This window comes from Mya arenaria, chromosome 13 (genome assembly GCF_026914265.1).
Source record: "Mya arenaria isolate MELC-2E11 chromosome 13, ASM2691426v1".
In the NCBI taxonomy this organism is placed as follows: Eukaryota; Metazoa; Mollusca; class Bivalvia; order Myida; family Myidae; genus Mya; species Mya arenaria.
This window is the reverse complement of record NC_069134.1, coordinates 7,061,831-7,080,314: the sequence shown is the minus strand read 5'-3', so window position 1 is coordinate 7,080,314 and position 18,484 is coordinate 7,061,831. Positions and strand designations below refer to the sequence as shown.

The 18,484-nt window shown below is 36.3% G+C and overlaps 1 protein-coding gene across 1 annotated transcript; it reads left to right on the top strand.

The window, feature by feature from the left end:
- Positions 1 to 6,146: 6,146 nt before the first annotated feature.
- LOC128213835 (regulator of G-protein signaling 3-like) lies at positions 6,147 to 12,426 on the top strand. The gene is made up of 9 exons (XM_052919893.1): positions 6,147 to 6,192; positions 9,215 to 9,425; positions 9,759 to 9,827; positions 10,040 to 10,480; positions 10,691 to 10,865; positions 11,080 to 11,241; positions 11,422 to 11,562; positions 11,694 to 11,955; positions 12,191 to 12,426. Exons 1-9 carry the CDS (start codon positions 6,147 to 6,149, stop codon positions 12,424 to 12,426), a joined length of 1,743 nt encoding a protein of 580 aa, XP_052775853.1.
- Positions 12,427 to 18,484: the final 6,058 nt, after the last annotated feature.

Below are 18,484 nucleotides of genomic sequence, written 5' to 3'. Positions count from 1 at the left end.
CATCTATAACCATGCATACACTAACATGCATAAATGTATAGACACATATTCAGACCGGCTTCATACCCAAATATTTGTTTTCAATAACAAGAACAACACAAACAAGAACGCACATATAATTGCAAAATCTGTGTTTAATAATGGTCATTTTACGAGGCCAGGCTTTCCTAGAATTGACATAAAAGATCTAAATGATCGGGTTGAATGTCAATAAATAACAACTACACAACTAAAAACAATACATATATTCCTAGTATGTTCCGTTTGCCAAAGTGTTGCAAGAAAATAAAATTATTTAACATGTGTAACAACAAGAATATAAATGATTTGATAATGATTTCGACATAAAGGTCCCAAAAACATTGAAAGTTAATTTACATAAGAATACCAAAGCGGTGTTGTCCTTAGTCAACCCGTTTTTAGATTACAAATCAAATATAGCCTTGATCTATTAATTTCAACTGCGATCATAGATTGATCATGTATTGCCCAGCACTTAACTTTCGTGATACTAAATTAACCCTCATAAGTTAAAAATAAAATAAAAAGGTTTTAATGGCATTGTTGTCCGAGACACTGACCAAAACAATATAGGTCAAGGGCATAGTATCATTCCAGGCTATTTCCTGGTGACCTGATCGTCCGCGTCAATGGTCAGAACGTCACGAATAGTTCATGATCAAACCGTTTTCATGACGGTGAAGTTGGAAGTTAGTTGCCAGTTTGGGATTCCAATATTTTACCCCCTCCTAGTTGAAAGTTTGGAATTCGAATATTCAACTTCCTGCTAGTTGGGGATTCGAATAATCAACTACATAGTAGTTAGTTTTTGATGTTGTTATTTAGCTTCTCGATCATTTCCAGTTATTCGCGAATATAAAACTACCAACCAGTGGAGTTACATGATGGCGTCTACGATCAAAATAAAGCACAGCAAAGTGACCTGTTACCAATGGGTGCATAATTTTATAGTTTCTAATTACCATTGTATACTCTGAAACGTTAGAAAGGAATACTTGAATAGGATCATGCATGAATCATCTGTACAAGCTGTGCATTACCAATATTTTGAAGGTTGCATTCTCTGCAATATTTTCAAAAGATTGTAGCAAAATAAGGGTATTTTAATATTACATATTTTAGAACATGAAATCATCACGCTGAAATCGTTCAGACAGTGTATATTTACTCAAAAATATTTTTAGACAGTGTCCTTGCTCTTATGTGTACCGTTTGACTGCATAGATAGAGGCGCCTCTGATATAAACTCATCAAACTTGGTATAGATGGAATGTTAGTATCCGTGCTGAGGTCAATGTATAGTGAAGAAAAGATTTGTACTAAACTTTTAGGTTCATTGACAGATTTCGTTGACAGTAATATCGGCTTGTTTCAGGGATGGGGGATAACTTCTCCGATTTGTTTTTCTCTCACTGTAAGTGATATTGAGCTTTATTTAAAACAAGGTTTAAATACAGGGCTAACAATTGTTAAGATTTCTGTCTATGTGTTGCTGTTTGCATACGATGCAGCTATGTTATCAGAGACGGGGGATGGCTTGCAAGACTCAACATATAATTTGTTACTAGTATTCCTGTTGTTTTAATTGGAATCTTACGGTCAATGTATAAAATACTAAAATAGTGGTGTTGAGGAAAGGTGGTCGTTCAGGAAGAAATGATCAGTAGCCGTCCAATGACCAACCTGTTGTAATTGTGAATTCATTCTTGATCATACACCACGGGCGTTCGCGGTGTTGTTGTTTTCCAGTGAAGGGTCCTTCATGCAGGCATTTTATACGCTGGTTGGCAATGCATTGCACTTTGAGAATTCAATAAAGGCTTTAATAAAGTGCAACCAGGCCCCAAGATATATCATTTGTAATGTATTGGACGCATTTGATTTTGTCTATTTTAAACTGCAGCTCATGAGGATGTGGCTATATTCAGTCTGAGGAAATAGGAAAGCTACATAGAAAACACAATATAAGAAATGTACGCGCTGTAATTTGAATGATATAGAAGATGAGTTCCATTTTATTTCTTTTGTCCAATGACAACGACGGTCTTATATGCCGAATTATTATACAAGCTATCCAAGTATACTAAAATTTATAGCATTGTTTCAACCTAAGAGACTCAAATATATGACGTAATGGCAATGATAAAGGCATTCTCAGATACATCGCTGGAACATTTGTATGGTGTGGATTTTTTGTATATTGTGTATAACATACATAAAATGTATTAATCTATAAAACTTTCCATATGCATAACATATGATATCCATGCATGCTGATTTTCTGTTTGCGTTTAATACGATAAGATGTTTATTTAATTAAATAAACGTTCTGTTTGGTTCCGTTCTGTTCTGTTATATTTAGTACATATCGTCCTGTTTCTATATGAAGTTTATGTGATGTCAATATTATGAACATGGAAGTTTTCAATTTAACTGAGTTTGGATTTAACCACACATATGAACACTCATATCAAACAGAGATTTCACCTTATTAGCCCAGTTGTTTAGATTATCAAGACTTCCTTTCATGCTACTTAACAATATCTTTTTGTGATAATGATGCTGGTGTAAATAGTTTTACACCTACCTTTAAAATCAAAGCATATATATATTGACGTATAGAGGGTTTCTGCATATTTCACCGCGAACGCCCATGGTGTATGATCTCCAAGAATATATTTATAAAGTGTAAGGAGAATACGCTTGATCTCTTTCGTTTTTGAAAATCCTCATATCTCAGACCCATAATCCAATGTGAACCCAACAACAGCGTCCCTAGTTTAACAGTTAGCATGCTACAAATTTAAATTGGTGTGTAAGACATCAACAAATTTCCCAACTACCATATCGTCGACAAATAACACCAATATATATTAACATATACGTGCTAATTATTAAATATTGGTTCAAAGTACAACAGTCTAATAATATTTTATTAAATTTGTTATACCGTAAATCAGTTGATTTAAGCGATGAAGGCCTCACAACTATGGCATCTAACGTTAAATGTTTACTTGAGGAGAATGGGTTTTTAGACGTCTGGGTTAATCAGGGGAATTATAATGTCAAACTCTTTGCTCAAGTCTTTAAACAACGTTTCATCGATAGTTTTCTACGAAAGTGTCGTGCTGATATTGCCAACAGTGCGAAACTTAATATTCTATACTTGCATCTGCACAGTACGTTTGGCATGGCTGAATATTTTTTTTTTATTTTATAACAAAACTAATAGAAAATTCCTCACTCAATTACGTGTATCAGCGCACAGGTCACGCATTGAATCTGGCAGGTACGGACAAAACAGACTGCCCAAAAATGAAAGATCATGTTTATTATGCCATACACAGGAAATTGAGGATGAATTTCATTTTGTTATAAGATGTAATTGTTTCGATGACCTACGTTCAATGTTTATTAAAAAGTATTTTTATGTAAAACCAAGCATGTTTAAATTTACTCAGCTAGTAAGTACTAATAACAAAACAACTATTGTAAATTTTTGGTACAGGCAAATAATAGAAGAAACCTATTAATCAATGATATTGTTTTTAAGTCGTAACCGTACAATCACTGTTGTGGCCACTAATCATCTGCATTCCCATAATGTATCTAAATAACTAGATAAACAGCTTCTTATATCTATTATTATTCACAATATACGTGAACATATTTCCTTAGCTATTCTTGAACTGTTATTGATATTGGCTACCTTGTAACGATTATCACACGCATGAATATTTTGTTTAATTGTATATATTTGTTTGACGAGATGCTTTGTTGCATAGGTCGAAATAAACTGTTCTGTTCTATAACAGTAAGATATTTAATGTAGGTCCGCTTTCAGAATCGCCTTCTATAATCGCTCCAGATCGTCCAGAAAAAGGGCATATGAGATCGGGGATATAGCATTGCTATTTAACGCCGTTTTGTCACTATACAATGTCACCTTTCGTAGAATTATTTAAAATGCGGTACCATGCGAGTGGGTATTGGCCCTTCAACAGGCGAAGTTGGCCGATCATAGAACAGAACATTAGTTTATTTTGATTTAGACTTCAAAGTCTCTCATCATACAAACAATCACAGAAATGTACATACACACAAAAACAAACACATACACATGCAAATAATACATTCAACAAATCAAACAAAACATAAAATAATACAAAGAAAACAATGTGGAGGGTAGTAATTAAAAGTTCAGAAAACCATTTATTATTATGTTACTATATTTTTTTTATAGCATATGTATAAATAAACATAAAACAGAAACCGTATTTTACTTAAGGTATTGTTTAAATTATTTCTAATTTTAATCGCACAATTTATATAACAAGAAAGGTTGTATGATCATACCATAACAATTAATTTTTGTTCTTTTATGTACTTCTTTAAGCATTTCCTTTAAAGATGTCAATTACGTGTATAAAATGAAAACAATGAATAGTATAACTAGCAGTAATATTTTCATGTTGTTGCTTTTGGTTTCGTTGCTTTACGTGAACATTGCATTTGTACATTTTGACTGTTTTTTTTTCTGTTTAAAGCGGGATAAAACAATTATAAAATTAAAGTGGAAAGGTTCGAAAAAAGGGTAAAAGCGGCAAAATGGTATACATCAAATAAGTTTTTTGTTTGCAATTTAAGTATGCCACGTGCTAATGATATTGCGGTAAATGGATGCTAATTACATCCATTTTAAGACAAACTGATACACGCGTTCATTTGAAGGTGTCGCTATTTCTTACGGTTTGCATGCTTCACACCAAGATTAAAGGGCAGCGGTTAAAATCAAAGTAATAGAGAGTATTGCTGCAATGCTAACACTAAAAGAAATCCAGAAATATCTATAAAAAGATAATTGTTAAAAAAATAAGAAAACTTATACAATAAAAATGATAAAAAGGCACACATGACATTTTCATGTTTATGATTTGTGTCCTTTTGGGATTCAATACAATCATATATTTGCTTCAATAAAGAAAACACATACGGCAGAAATGATGACCAGATATATATCTGTAAAGATGAAGTATTTGATAAACAGCATATCGTATTCTCCTTTTTAAGCAGAACAGAAACATACCCATATATTTATCAAGTGGTGCTGATAAGCCTTTTAAAAGGAAAGATGGTCATTAATGTTTTTAGTAAAAATAAAAAGAACCCTGCGTTTAGGTAATAAAGATAATTATTGTTGTCAAATGGTGCTGATAAGCCTGTTTTTTCATGTGATATAACCTTTTAAGTACCTTAAGCCGATTACATTCAAATATATAAAAACGCCCATAAATAAGAGAAAAGGCCACTGCACTTTGATAACACCTGACACATCTCTACCCATAATTTACTTTTAGTAAGCCGTATGTTTTTGATCTATTTCCGAAGCATTACAAAAGTATGCAAAATAAACTGGCTCTAATATTGAAAAAAACTTTGTTCACGTTAAACCTAAAGCTTTTATAAAAAGTATCGATCTGGATTATAACACTGTTTGTATGGACATTTACTTGGTATTTTTTCATTACATTTTGATAATGATAAACATTTATGTGCCATTTTCCAGTGGTAAATTTGGTACCATGACACTTGACAATACTCAGATTTGCTACTGTAGAAACACCATAAACCACAAAATGACAGTGGCAAGTACACAAGGGACATCTTGGACGGCATAAAATGTCAGGTGTCATCGTCCAGCCCATATTTCACATCCATAGTTCCCACAGAAGCTTATCTCATCAATATTCATGATTCATTGAGTAAATAAACATGGTGCTGACTTTTATCCAATCAAAATCGCAACTTGTCCATTATCTGCTAATCATGATGCAGAGCAATAAAAGACTGGTTAATTAATTTTCAATTAAAAACCCGTGAAATTCATCAACCAATCAGAAATATTGCTCTACTTTAATTGCCTTTTAATAAAAAAAAATATTGAAATTTAGCACCTATATATGCCAGCAAATTTCCAAAATTAAGTATACCTAGTCTTTGATAGTGCTCGTACAGTGATAGCTTCTATAACAATTTACATATAGCCAATAACATTCTTGTGGACATACTTAATGATAAACTTTCTTATTGTTTTGTGTTAGTTGTTGACTTATTAACTAATTACCATGGCAACAGTGTCGAACACGAGGAAGAAAGGCGTATTCATGAAAGGTAAGTTGTTTAGCTTCTACTGCTTTTGATTTTTTGTTGATTCTGAATGACATGTTCCTGAACGAATTACTTTTAAACAGTACTCAAACTGTGTACATTCCATAAAATTAATTTCAGACATAATCATTTATAATTTATTCTTAACAACATGACATTGATCGGAATATAAATTATGATAATTTGGTCACAATAATAAGAAAAGCAACATGTAAATCTAAATAACAGACAAAAAAAGAAATTTGGTAGGCTAATATCATACATTGCATTATAACCTGAAATTGTTCGAAGTGTCGCATATCTTTTCAAAACGTACTTAACAACAAGATTGTATGTTATATTTGTCGATATGATGAATTGTTTTGATTCCATATATAGAAATGCATTATGACTTAAAATGTATTAATGTGGAATCCAAGGCAAGCTTAGAATTATACGCGATATATACCAACAAGTTAAATTCTGTGTCAAATCATGTTCTAATTATTCGAAATATTTTTATTATGCTTTGATGTCCCCCCTTTTATTTTCTGTCTTTGTTGAAGACTTTGAATTGTATTTACAAAAATGCTGAATCCGGTTTATAATTTGATGATATAGTATTGATGTCACTGTTATTCGCAGATGACATGGCCATTGTAGGTAAAGAATTACAAGATCATTTAGACACATTATTCGTGTATTGTAATACATGGGGACTTAAAGTGAATACCACTAAAACTAAAATTATGGTTTTTCGTAAACGAGGTGAATTATTAACCACTGAGCGTGGGACCTATAATGGAAACGTTATCTTGGAACTGTTTTCAACTTCACGGGTCAATTTGCCCTTAATCAGAAAACATTCCCTTAAGGCTATGAATGTTCTATTATGCAAATGTAAAGATTATGACATTAGTCCAAAAACGTTTTGCCAATTGTTTGACGTTGTTTTGTCTGTTTTAAATTATGCTTTTGAAATTTGGGGAAATTCTAAATGAAAAGAAATAGAGAGAATACATCTAAAATTTTGCAAAAGACTGCTAAAGGTTAGGCCAAATAAATGCAATGCCTGTATCTATGGTGATCTAGGAAGATATCCGCTTTATATACATAGATCTATGAGAATAATGAAATATTAAGTATTTAAAACTGATAATATTATTTTAAGAACTGTATATGAGCATTGTCAGATTGTAATGGTAACAGAAATTGGGTATCAAATGTTAAGAATTTGTTAGACGCTCATGGTTTTGCCTATATATTTGACAATGTTGCCAATATAGATTGTAACGTTTTTTTGTATGAATTTAAACGTAGACTGTTAGATATTTTTCAGCAAAATTGTTCGGAAAACAAAAGTACAGTCTTAACTATATATAAACAGATTAAATCGTCATTAGAATACGAAAAATACATCGATATCTTACCAACAAATTTACGCTTGTACGATTTTCCCCAGACTAAGGTTATCTGTATTGTTTAAATTGCAATACTAATGATATTGAAGATGAATTTCACTTTATATGCATATGCCCATGTTTTTCCGATGTTAGAAAGAAATATCTAAAACGTTGTGCTACATGCACCCTTCTGTATACAAATTTCGACGATTATTGAAATCAAATGATAGAAATGAATTAATTAAACTAGCTTTGTATATTAAGGAAGCTCTTGTTATTCGAAATAATTTGTTGAATGTTGAAAGATAAATATTAAGTTCAGCCTCAAATTATTTGTTACACATAGTATGTTGCTTTTATAGTATGTTTGTTATATAATACAAAACGTATTTATCATTACATGTTGTATATACACGTTGACATGTTATATGAAAATATATTTATGTGTATGTAGATGATGTACATTGTACAAGTGTTAATAAAAATGTCTGTCTGTCTTATTCACATTATTTAGCATAAACGTACATAAGGTATTACTATTGCTAACTTTTTCATATCACGACTTTTTAAATACCTCAAACATTCAATTTAAAACAAATTCAATACGGATACATTTTTTTTAGATTAACAGGGTTTTAATTGAGCCATAATTAGCGCTATTTTCGGCAACGTATCGAAGGCTTTGCAATGTATTGTATAAAATGCAATTTTCTCTTTTAAATTGATACAGTTTAAGAAAAAATATTTTACAATTCGTACATGTCTAGTAACATACAGAGGGTGCCATATAAATATCATATTACCATTACCATTATATACAGACAACACAAAAGTTATTGCTAAACACCAAGGAGGATTGACTTCTGGTATAACATGAGGTTAAAACACGATGAACTTTCATCATTGTTTAATTCGTGTACTTTGACTACGTTCACAATGCTAAAATGTATAGTTGGCTAACGTCTGTTAAGTGTGTTTAGGCATTTTATTTGGCGTAGGCTCAGTATGGATAAACCAAACTGATGATGGTTCTAGAGATCTTTTGTTAGAGAAAATGGATTCATCTTGAATCAGTACTCACATATATGGCATAACAATGTTTCTGATTCCAATAAATGACTTAATGATCGTATTTACAACAAATAACACACTAGTGAAACATATAGGTTTTTAAATATTTAGTCGTTTTAACAAGATAAAAACACCTCCATGCCACCATAATTCCGACAAAAATACAATTTTTCTGTCATCTTATAGAAAAGAATATCGATAAAATAATAATAGAATAATTGTTGGTGCCAGCAGAGTAAAAAAATACGAATTTGTTTAAATTGTTGACGTGATGTGATTGACTGTTTTCTTGATTGTAATTTATAATTTAAAATGGGATTGTTTTGATAATGAATAACGTCTTTTATCATAAAGTCGGCCACGTGTTTTTAATTTACTTTCTTCCCGCGTTTGAAGGCGTATTCTGAAATTCACTCGGTTTTTGAAAAGAGTAGAGGCATTGCAGTTGTGATTTAACAGTGGCAGTTTTTGGAAAGGAAGCGAAGACTTGAAATATATAATATAGTTTTATTCAATATGGGCTTGACTGTACGTACGGCATGATATTCACTCGCGATTGTTCTCCCTTCCAGGTCAGCTGAGGGTCACCGCATACGTGAACCATGGCCTGGTCACTGTCCACGTTGTGCAGGGGCGTCACCTGACATCCGGTCGTCACCGGCAGCCAGATACGTTCGTCATGATCTCCCTGATCCCTGACCGGCCGCACGAGACGCCGACGCGCTGTCGCACCGAGCACGTCCCCAACACTAGCTGTCCCATATACGATGAGAAGTTCTCCTTGTGAGTAATCGGACATGGCTGATACCCTAATAATGATATGCAATCAAGTTTAAACAATGTATTACTTACGAGCAGTATATAATAATCATACTCATCTCATGTATATAAACAGACTAAGGACCCCCGGAAAACGCAAAAAAAAAATCCCCAGGTCGCTCTTCGATCTTAACCGGAACCTCTTTGCTGTCTCATATACATTTCACATATTTTGGCTCTGAAATTTGAGCCATTCACTTAAAGCCTTAGCTATACGTTTTGCTCTCCCAGTATTATATGGGTGATAACCTGACCCTTTATTTCCGAGATATTGACCTTGACCGTATTCTGTTTCAGCGAGGTGAGCGAGGAGGACGAGGGACGCCGGCTGCTCATCGCCGTCTGGGGACGCAAGTCGCATTCAGGGTATAAGATTCAAACATGATTTATGAATTATATTCATGACAATTTTGTTGTTATGCAGTTATCTGCGGTGGGGTGAATTTGCTAGTTCCATTATTAATTATTTTGTCTTTAATTATCAAAATTTCAAATCACGGTTTACTCAAGTACACTATGCATATCATTTATTCAATGCATTCTTACAGTAAAATATCATATTACCATTTTTGTTTTAGGCCGACTGAGACCTTCGGATGTATGTCGTTCGGACTGAGGCATCTGCAGAGTGGTGAGCGACCCGTTTCCGGTTGGTACCACCTCCTCACCGAGGACGTCGGCTGCAAGAAGCACCTGAAGTTTACCCCCACAGATCGACCGTTGGTCCCCGTGATGCAAAGCCACATTCCCCGATCTGCCCTCTTATGCACCAGCGTGCACGAGATACCGAAAGTTAACAAGCTAGTGAGCGGCTCTGAACGTCTCCAGATCTCCGTCCAGAGGTCTCCTTACGGCGGGTTCGGTTTCTCCGTTGTGGACGCGTGTCCGGTACGCGTGAGTCGCGTAGACAGCACTTCCCGGGCGGAGGAGGCGGGCTTGCATCCTGGTGACCTGATCGTCCGCGTAAATGGTCAGAACGTCTCCCGCTCCACATCAACCAGCGTTGCTAGATGTATCAAGTAAGTAGAAATATAGGGTGCAATATGTAATAAGCTCTGTTATTTCTGTCACTCTCAGTGGTTAAATTCCCACAAAGGAAACTTTGGGAAACAGTGTCATGGTTTTTATCCGAACACTCCACATATATTTAGAATATTATAGGAAAAGTTTTTACTAATAGATACATTCATTTTACCTTTGTATATAACAACGCATACTTTCTTACGCAGGCGCAGCGGCCAGACCCTGGTGTTGGAGGTACAGCGGCCCGCTCAGATCCCGACCGCCCGCACACCCTTCTATGCGAACGTCTCCACGATCCACGAGGCGCCCGTTTCTGACAACGCCTCCCTGGAGGAGTGGACGCTCTGTGAAGACCACAATGCACTCGAGGGACCCGGAAGTGTAAGCATCAACTATTTTCTGTCAGCCTACACCTCCCTTCTGACCGTTTTTTTTTACTCTCCCTCACTCACAAAATCGTTTTAATTCATTTTAATATACACCCGACATTTAATCGTAAAAATTTATGGTTGACGAAAGTGATATAAAGCGGACTCACAATTTTTTTACTGTCGGGCATATTTATCACCTTTTCTAACCGGATGTTGTATTATAGAACGGGGAGACGCGGCGGCAGGCGGCGCTACACGGGCTACTGGTGGCAGAAGAGCGGTTCGTGGAGGCAATGTCCCGGGGGATGCAGAGCTATTCCCGTCCGTTGCGCCACGGTCTACTTGCGCCTGAGCAGCACTCCGCACTTTTTCAAAATGTAGAGAAGGTAAGTCGCCGTACACTTTTTTCTATAGAAGCATCCTTTGCATTCATCACTAACATTGATGAATTATATATTAAAACTGTTAGTATAGAGTTGCCATTTATTCAGTACATGGTAGTATATGTTCAAACGGCGTTTTAATCGCATTTTCTAACCTTTGCATGACCTGTTGTGTATTTGCAGTTGGTGAGCATATCGGAGTACCAGGTGCACCAGATGTTGTCAAACCTGCCCGACATGGATGACGCCGCCGACCCCGACGATTCCCAGACCGCCGACCCCGCTGACATCACCACCATCGTCGGTATCATCTACAGGTCTAAGGTACGTGACTTAATTAAGTATGTAGTGACAGACAGTATGTATAACAGTGCAAATATATAAGATGAAGTTCAATATTCAACTTACATATAAAAGTACGTGACATTCTTATCAGGTTTTCAATCATCTTCCAGCTCCCCCTGATCCTGCAGGCCTATACATTGTACACCGCCGGGCTGCCTCGCGCCGCGAGCTCCATGGCCACCCTCGAGAAGGATCCCGATTTCCTGCGCTTCCTGTGGCACCATGAGGCCCACAATCATCCCCTGTCATTGTGCGAGTTTATCAACCGACCCCTAGAACACCTGGCGGACGTCTGCCGCCATGTGACCGCCATCCGTGACTCCCTGTCAACAACATCCCCCGATCATGGCATCTACTGTGATATTGTCAACGGTAAGACCATTTATCGTAACTAAAAAAACTGTTTCTGCAAGTCTCACCCCAATACTAGTTGTGTCTCTGACTATAGATACTTGCAAAAAGTACAAATCTTTGGGATGATGGTGTGTTACTTTTCTCGATTCAAAACTGTATTATCAAATTATGATATTGAATATAAATTATTCAGAAGCGTTTTGATAAAATTAATGTTTAAACATTCAATAATAATAACTCCTTCTCTCTGTAGGTCTGCAGTCGGTCGTGTCCACCGTCCAGTCCGTTGAGATGGTAAGCAGCTCCTTTCTGTCTGTCGCCACCTCCTTACTCAGCGTCAGCCATACCACGTCTGGTTCCACCCGTCACGTGCCGCGAATGGGCGCCCGCATTCTGAAGCATGCTTCCTCCTCCTCGTCGTCGTCGACCTCCTCCAGTGGTTTTGGCAGTGGCGGCTCCCAGCAATCCGATGACGGTCATTGTCAGTGAGCAGTAGGTCATGTACGTCCGGAAAATGTTTAGACTAGCGGCATCTGACTTTGAAATGTTTGACTGAGTCGATTTGGTTGCATATAGTGTGCATTGTGACTTGGTGATATTTATAATATTGTGCTATCGTGTGGCATATTGATATTTGGCATATGCTAATCTAAGTGCTATGTTTTAAACGTTCCTGTTATTGGTTGTTATAGTTTTGTTATCTATTATTGTTATTTGACATATTGTTGTAAATAGTTTCGCTTTTTCCTTTCTTTCGTGTACATAATTCTTGCTGTATCATCTACTCTATCCTTTTCTCACTATTAAATAATTTGAAAAAGATTTCGTTCTGTTTTGTTACTAAGTCCTCTTTCAGGATCACCTTCTAAAATGGCTGAAGATCGTTAAGGATAAGGGTATATGAAATCGGGGATAAAGCATTGCCATCATATATTGTCACCTTTCGTGAAATTATTTAAACTGCCGTGAAATCATGTGAGTGGGTATGGGTACTTCCTCAAGCATTTCCTTAAAAGATGAGAATTACGTGTATAAAATAAAACACAATGAAATGTATAACTAGCCGCAATATTTTCATGTTGTTGCATTTGGTTTCGTTGCTTACATTGTATTTTTTTATATTTTGACTGTTTTTGTTTAAAGCGGGATGAAGCAATTATAAAAATGAAAGTGGAAAAAAATAAGGACAAAAAGGGTAAAGGCGGCAAGAGGGCATATACGAAAAAAAATTTTTAAGTTTGCCACGTGTTAATAATGATAAGGTAAATGGATGTTAATTACTTTCATTTAAAGACAAACTGATACACGCATTCATTTGATGGTGCCGCTATTTTTTACGGTTTGCATGCTTCACACCACGATTAAAGGGCAGCGATTATAATCAAGGTACATCTTAGCATAGAGATTATTACTGCAATGATAACACTTCAAGGAATAAAAACAAAAACAAAATAGATTTTATAATTGTGAAAAAATATATACAATAGAAATGATGTGTAAAAATTTCATGTTTATGCCTTTTGGGATTCAATACAATCCTATATTAGCTGCAATTAAGAAAACATACGGCAGAAATGATGACCAGATATATATCTGTAAAGATGAAGTATTTCGAAGCATATCGTATTCTTCCTTTTAAGCAGAAAAGAAAAATACCCATATATTTATCAAGTGGTGCTGATAAGCCTTTTAAAAGGAAAGATGGCCATTGATGTTTTTAGTAGAAATAAAATGAACCCTGCGTTTAGGTAATAAAGATAGTTATTGTTGTCAAATGGTGCCGATAAGCCTGTTTATCCTGCCTGAACTGTTACAAAAATGGCCATAAATTAGAGAAAAGGCCATTGCATTTTTATAACAACAGACAAAATTCGACTCATGTTTTACTTTTACGGAAGTATGTAAAACATACTGGCTCTAACGTTGAATACAACTTTGTTCACGTTTAATTTAACGCTTCTATCAATAGTATCGGCCTGGATTATAACACTTTAATATAGTTTGTATTCACATTTACTTGGTATTTTTCATTACATTTTGATAATGATAAACATTAATGTGCCATTTTCCAGTGGTAAATTTGGTACCATGACACTTGACAATATACAGATTTGCTACTGTAGAAACAACATAAGCCACAAAATGACAGTGGCACGTACACAAGGGACATCTTGGACGGGATAAAATGTCAGGTGTCATAGTCCAGCCCATATTTCACATCCATAGTTTTAAAATTGGGAGGCTAATATGATACATTGCATTATGACCTTATTCACATTATTTATCATAAACGTACATAAGGTATTATTATTGCTAACTTTTCCTATCACGACTGTTTAAATACCTCACTAAATTTTAAAAACCAATATGTATACATTTGTTTTAAACTAACAGGGTTTTAATTGATCCTTGTATACGAGAAACCATACATATCAGAGATTTTACATTGTTAGTACAAGCTAGAATATTGTGGCGGTGTTTTTATTTTAGCCACATTAGATTTTATGTCTTAACTATATGAAAGACCACAAACGCAATTTTTTTTCACTGTTTCTTTCTTTATTTATACAGTTTTAACTGTTTTAATTCCAATAACGATTCGCAGTTAATGTCCTAAATAGTGAATAGTAAGTAATGAATATAATATTGGCGCATCCTTTTGAAAATTTGATTTATAGAAGGCAACGTTTTTGAAGCAAACGTTCTTCAATGGATTATCCCGGTCTCTTAAATATGTCCTGGGAGCGAGGATGTCCCTTATTTGTTCCAAATATTTGATATATTTCATCTTTTCTACTTGTCGTGTACTTTTTTCAGTGGCCTAGCCGAGCACTCACAAATGTCCCACTCACGCAAAACACTTGTGTCTCACTCACGCCTGTGAATACGGATATACCTTTTACTCGAAAATATCTCGACCGTTATGTGATAACAGAGGATTAACTCATTGAGTGTGAGTGAGAGTGATTGTTCTGAATTCGGCCCTTTATTCAAATAACAACCATGTCATCAACAAATAACAGTATAAGTCGATACAATTTTTTACCCAATCGTAGGTTTGGTACCGAATCCCGATTCTCAAAAAGAAAGAAGTTAAGCCTACCTACCCTCTTTTAATGAGTGGAAACTTGTAGTAGAATTAAATTTTGTTATTTGTCTCAGGTGGAAACTAAGGTTTTTTGCCTTATAGCTTGTATTAGGATTAAACTTGTTATTGTTCCTAGCTAATATTGATATCGTCGTTCGTCATTCCGCACCAGCAGGTCATTCTTCTGAAATTTGCATAATTTAAGGTTATCCGCGAAAAGGGCAAATGGGTTGGTGACATTATCTCCCCTTGCTTTAGGCCGTATTGTATTCAAACTTTCCGACAGCAAACTACATTTTTTACACATGCTTTTTTCATTGGTATACATACACTTAGCATTTTTCGGCCAACGCCTGAGCTATCCCAACCAGAGATTATTTAATCTAGTTCTACCGATAGCATTAAACAAATCAACGAGTTAACACGCCAAAATATCAACTTACCCGATGAAATACTCTATATTAAATCGATCATTTTCAATAGTTTTCCCCTTTTGGCTAACTAATTACATAGGGCTACCAGACAAATCACCCCTTACCAAATCGGCCCCTAGTTGAAACGGTTACCTTTTCGGCCCCTTCCTGTAGACTTTTCGGCCCCGATTACGGGACATTATGGCTCTTATTTTTATTTTTTATGTTTTGTTTTGAAATAAAAAGAGAAAATCCATAAAATTCATGTACTTTGACTATATTCATAATGCTTAAATGTATAACGTCTGCGTAAATTTAGATTAATTTGGCGTAAGCTACGAATGGATACACCATAACTGCTGATAGTTCCAGAGATTATTTCGAGAGAATAGAAACATCTGGAATCAGTACTCATAAATATGGCATAACAGTGTTTTCTGATTTCATTATATGTAGCTATTTCAACAAATTACATAAAAATGAACATTATTGTGTACAAAACTTTCTAGAATGTATAATAATCGTCTCCCAACTGAGAAGCTTAGATGGGCCAAAGTAAAATATAATGATAAAATTCTTATTTCCGCTTCCGGTATAAACAAACGCGCATTAGTGTCGCTCTAACATTTTAGTGATTTAAGTGTCTTTAACGTGCAAAAGGATTTATTATTTTCGGATATTTGTATAGCATGTGAGTTACAACGTTACAGCCAAAATTTCAAATGAAAAAAACGTTACAAATGACTGAAAAATAATCATTTTCTCATTTTCCTTTGTCTTCAATATTTGAAATCATCATGTGTACAGCAGAACAGTGATAAGTGCTCACCCAGGTACGGCCAAAATTGCGTCATGCATGAGTGGCTAGAGTACCGGTACATTAACGGAACTGACCGTTAATTGCAACAATTACGGATTATATCGAGCGACATAACTCCCATAATAATGTCGCTATTCGTGGACTCTGATGAAACTGACCCAAAGAGGCTCATTAATGCCTCCTTGCTGAAGATTAAGAAAGAAAAAGACGATAATGCGCTTAACGGTTCGTTCTGTGGTAGCGACGCTGGTATCACAGGAGACGACGAGTGCTCCCAGTCATTCCTACCGCAGCGTTTCTTCCAGGATATGGACTGTAAGCTATCTGGGCTAACCAAGGATGACTATGTTAAGCAAGTGCTTAATGTTTGCAACTCTGACTACCGACGTATTGACGGCTACCGTAACAGGCTTGCGGAAAGAGCTCGAACCCTGCATGGTTGCCCTGGTACTCGTCTTGTAAACCGAAAGACGACAGCGCAGACGACACGCGAGCGGAAATGCGCCATATACTGTTATGTGCTCAGCGCATTTATCTCCGGAGAGAATACCAAGGATATCAATAGCATATTTACAAATGCAGCTGTAAATGAAACTATTGTTATAGACAACGATGAACCTAAAGATGTAATCGCAATTCCAGACGCTTTAGCCATGATTACGAACTTAACAATGGAAGTGGTAAAAATATCCAAACAGCAGGCTAAGGACACTGTGTTACTTCAGTCTATTCAAACTGAAATTACTAACGTTGTCAGTAACTACAGGATATTGAACGCCACCATGAGAAGTGTTCTATCTAGATTGCCAGAAACAACCGCCGATTCTCACCTGAGTAAACTACAGAAGGATGTCGAAGGACTGGGCTCAGCGATCGCCACAGTTAACAAGCGCTTTGTCGAGTCTAGCTCTACCCCGCCTGTACAAGCAGCGGCGTACTTGGCGGCCGTGAAGGTAGGATGTACACCTCCTGCGAGCAACCGCCCACCTCAGCCGACGGATATGATCCCTAGAGGTGAAAGCAAGACCTGTACATCAGAACACGTCACCGCGACCATTACACAAGCCTCTGTTGTGCCAAACACCAAGAAGCAAGAGTCGGCACCGAGGTCATCAACGGAAGCAGCAAAACATATCAGCGACCATGGCGGCATACAGGCTCCCGCCGTTTCAGCTACGAACATTAAGGAAAGGTCAAAAACCGAACCACCGGCACAAAACGATCGTGTTGATGCGAATAAAGACAAAACAGACTCGACTGGATTCATCTCTGCCAAGCGCAAGAAAACTATTTCTTACTATATTGGAAATATTGATGCAGAAGCCACCGAGAGTGATATTTACAAATATTTCAAGGACAACAAAGTGTACGTATCGTATATACGCGTTTTCTATGGCCGCGAAGGGTCATCAGCTAAAGTAAACATCCCAGAGGACTTAGAAGAGATCATTGACGATGAACACTTCTGGCCTGAAGGCATCACGTACCGGAAGTGGATGCCCAAAGAGGACCACCTCAAGGAGCGTAAATCCAAACGACGCGCGCCCCAGCATGAACGTTACAATTACAGCGATCGTAACCAGGGTACCTACAATAGCTACGATAAGGGCACCCATCGTAACTTCAGGACAGCTCGTAATCGTAACTAGGGCACCTACGATAACTACGATAAGGACAGGCATAGGAACTACAATGCAACTCGCGGCCGTAACGAGGACGCTCACGGTATCTACAATAAGGGCAGCCATAGTTACTTCAGCGCGGCTCGTGACACACACAGGGGAAACGAAGAGACTTACCGTGACCACAGAATACAACATACTGAGTATGACAACTGTGCTCGTTACCAGGACGGCAGTTATAACGATAATGAAGACTCGTACTGGAATACAAGGGAACCGGAAGAGGAGGAGGACGAGTGGGATCCCTCGCGATATTAGGACTGTTACACACTCTGAAGCGTTATATATACCTCTTTACTGCATATTAAATCATGTTTGTAATGTGTGTAAAATTATGGTTCATCATCAACATTTTATATATGGCTCTAAACTTTTATTGCTGGAATTGTAGGGGTATTATGTCATCTTCATATCCCTTAGCTAATATGTTAGATCAGTATGATATAGATGTCGCTTTGATTACGGAACACAAACTCTTGCCTAGATCAACATTATTCTTTGATAGTATTTACTCTGATTACTCGAGTATTGTTAAATTTAACGA

Bases quoted from the DNA above. Each gene is read 5' to 3' on its own strand.
- LOC128213835 (XM_052919893.1), top strand. From the start codon at position 6,147: ATGGCAACAGTGTCGAACACGAGGAAGAAAGGCGTATTCATGAAAG. The intron at 9,426-9,758 runs GTGAGTAATCGG...ATTCTGTTTCAG, and splicing joins TACGATGAGAAGTTCTCCTT to CGAGGTGAGCGAGGAGGACG. The intron at 11,956-12,190 runs GTAAGACCATTT...TTCTCTCTGTAG, and splicing joins CTACTGTGATATTGTCAACG to GTCTGCAGTCGGTCGTGTCC.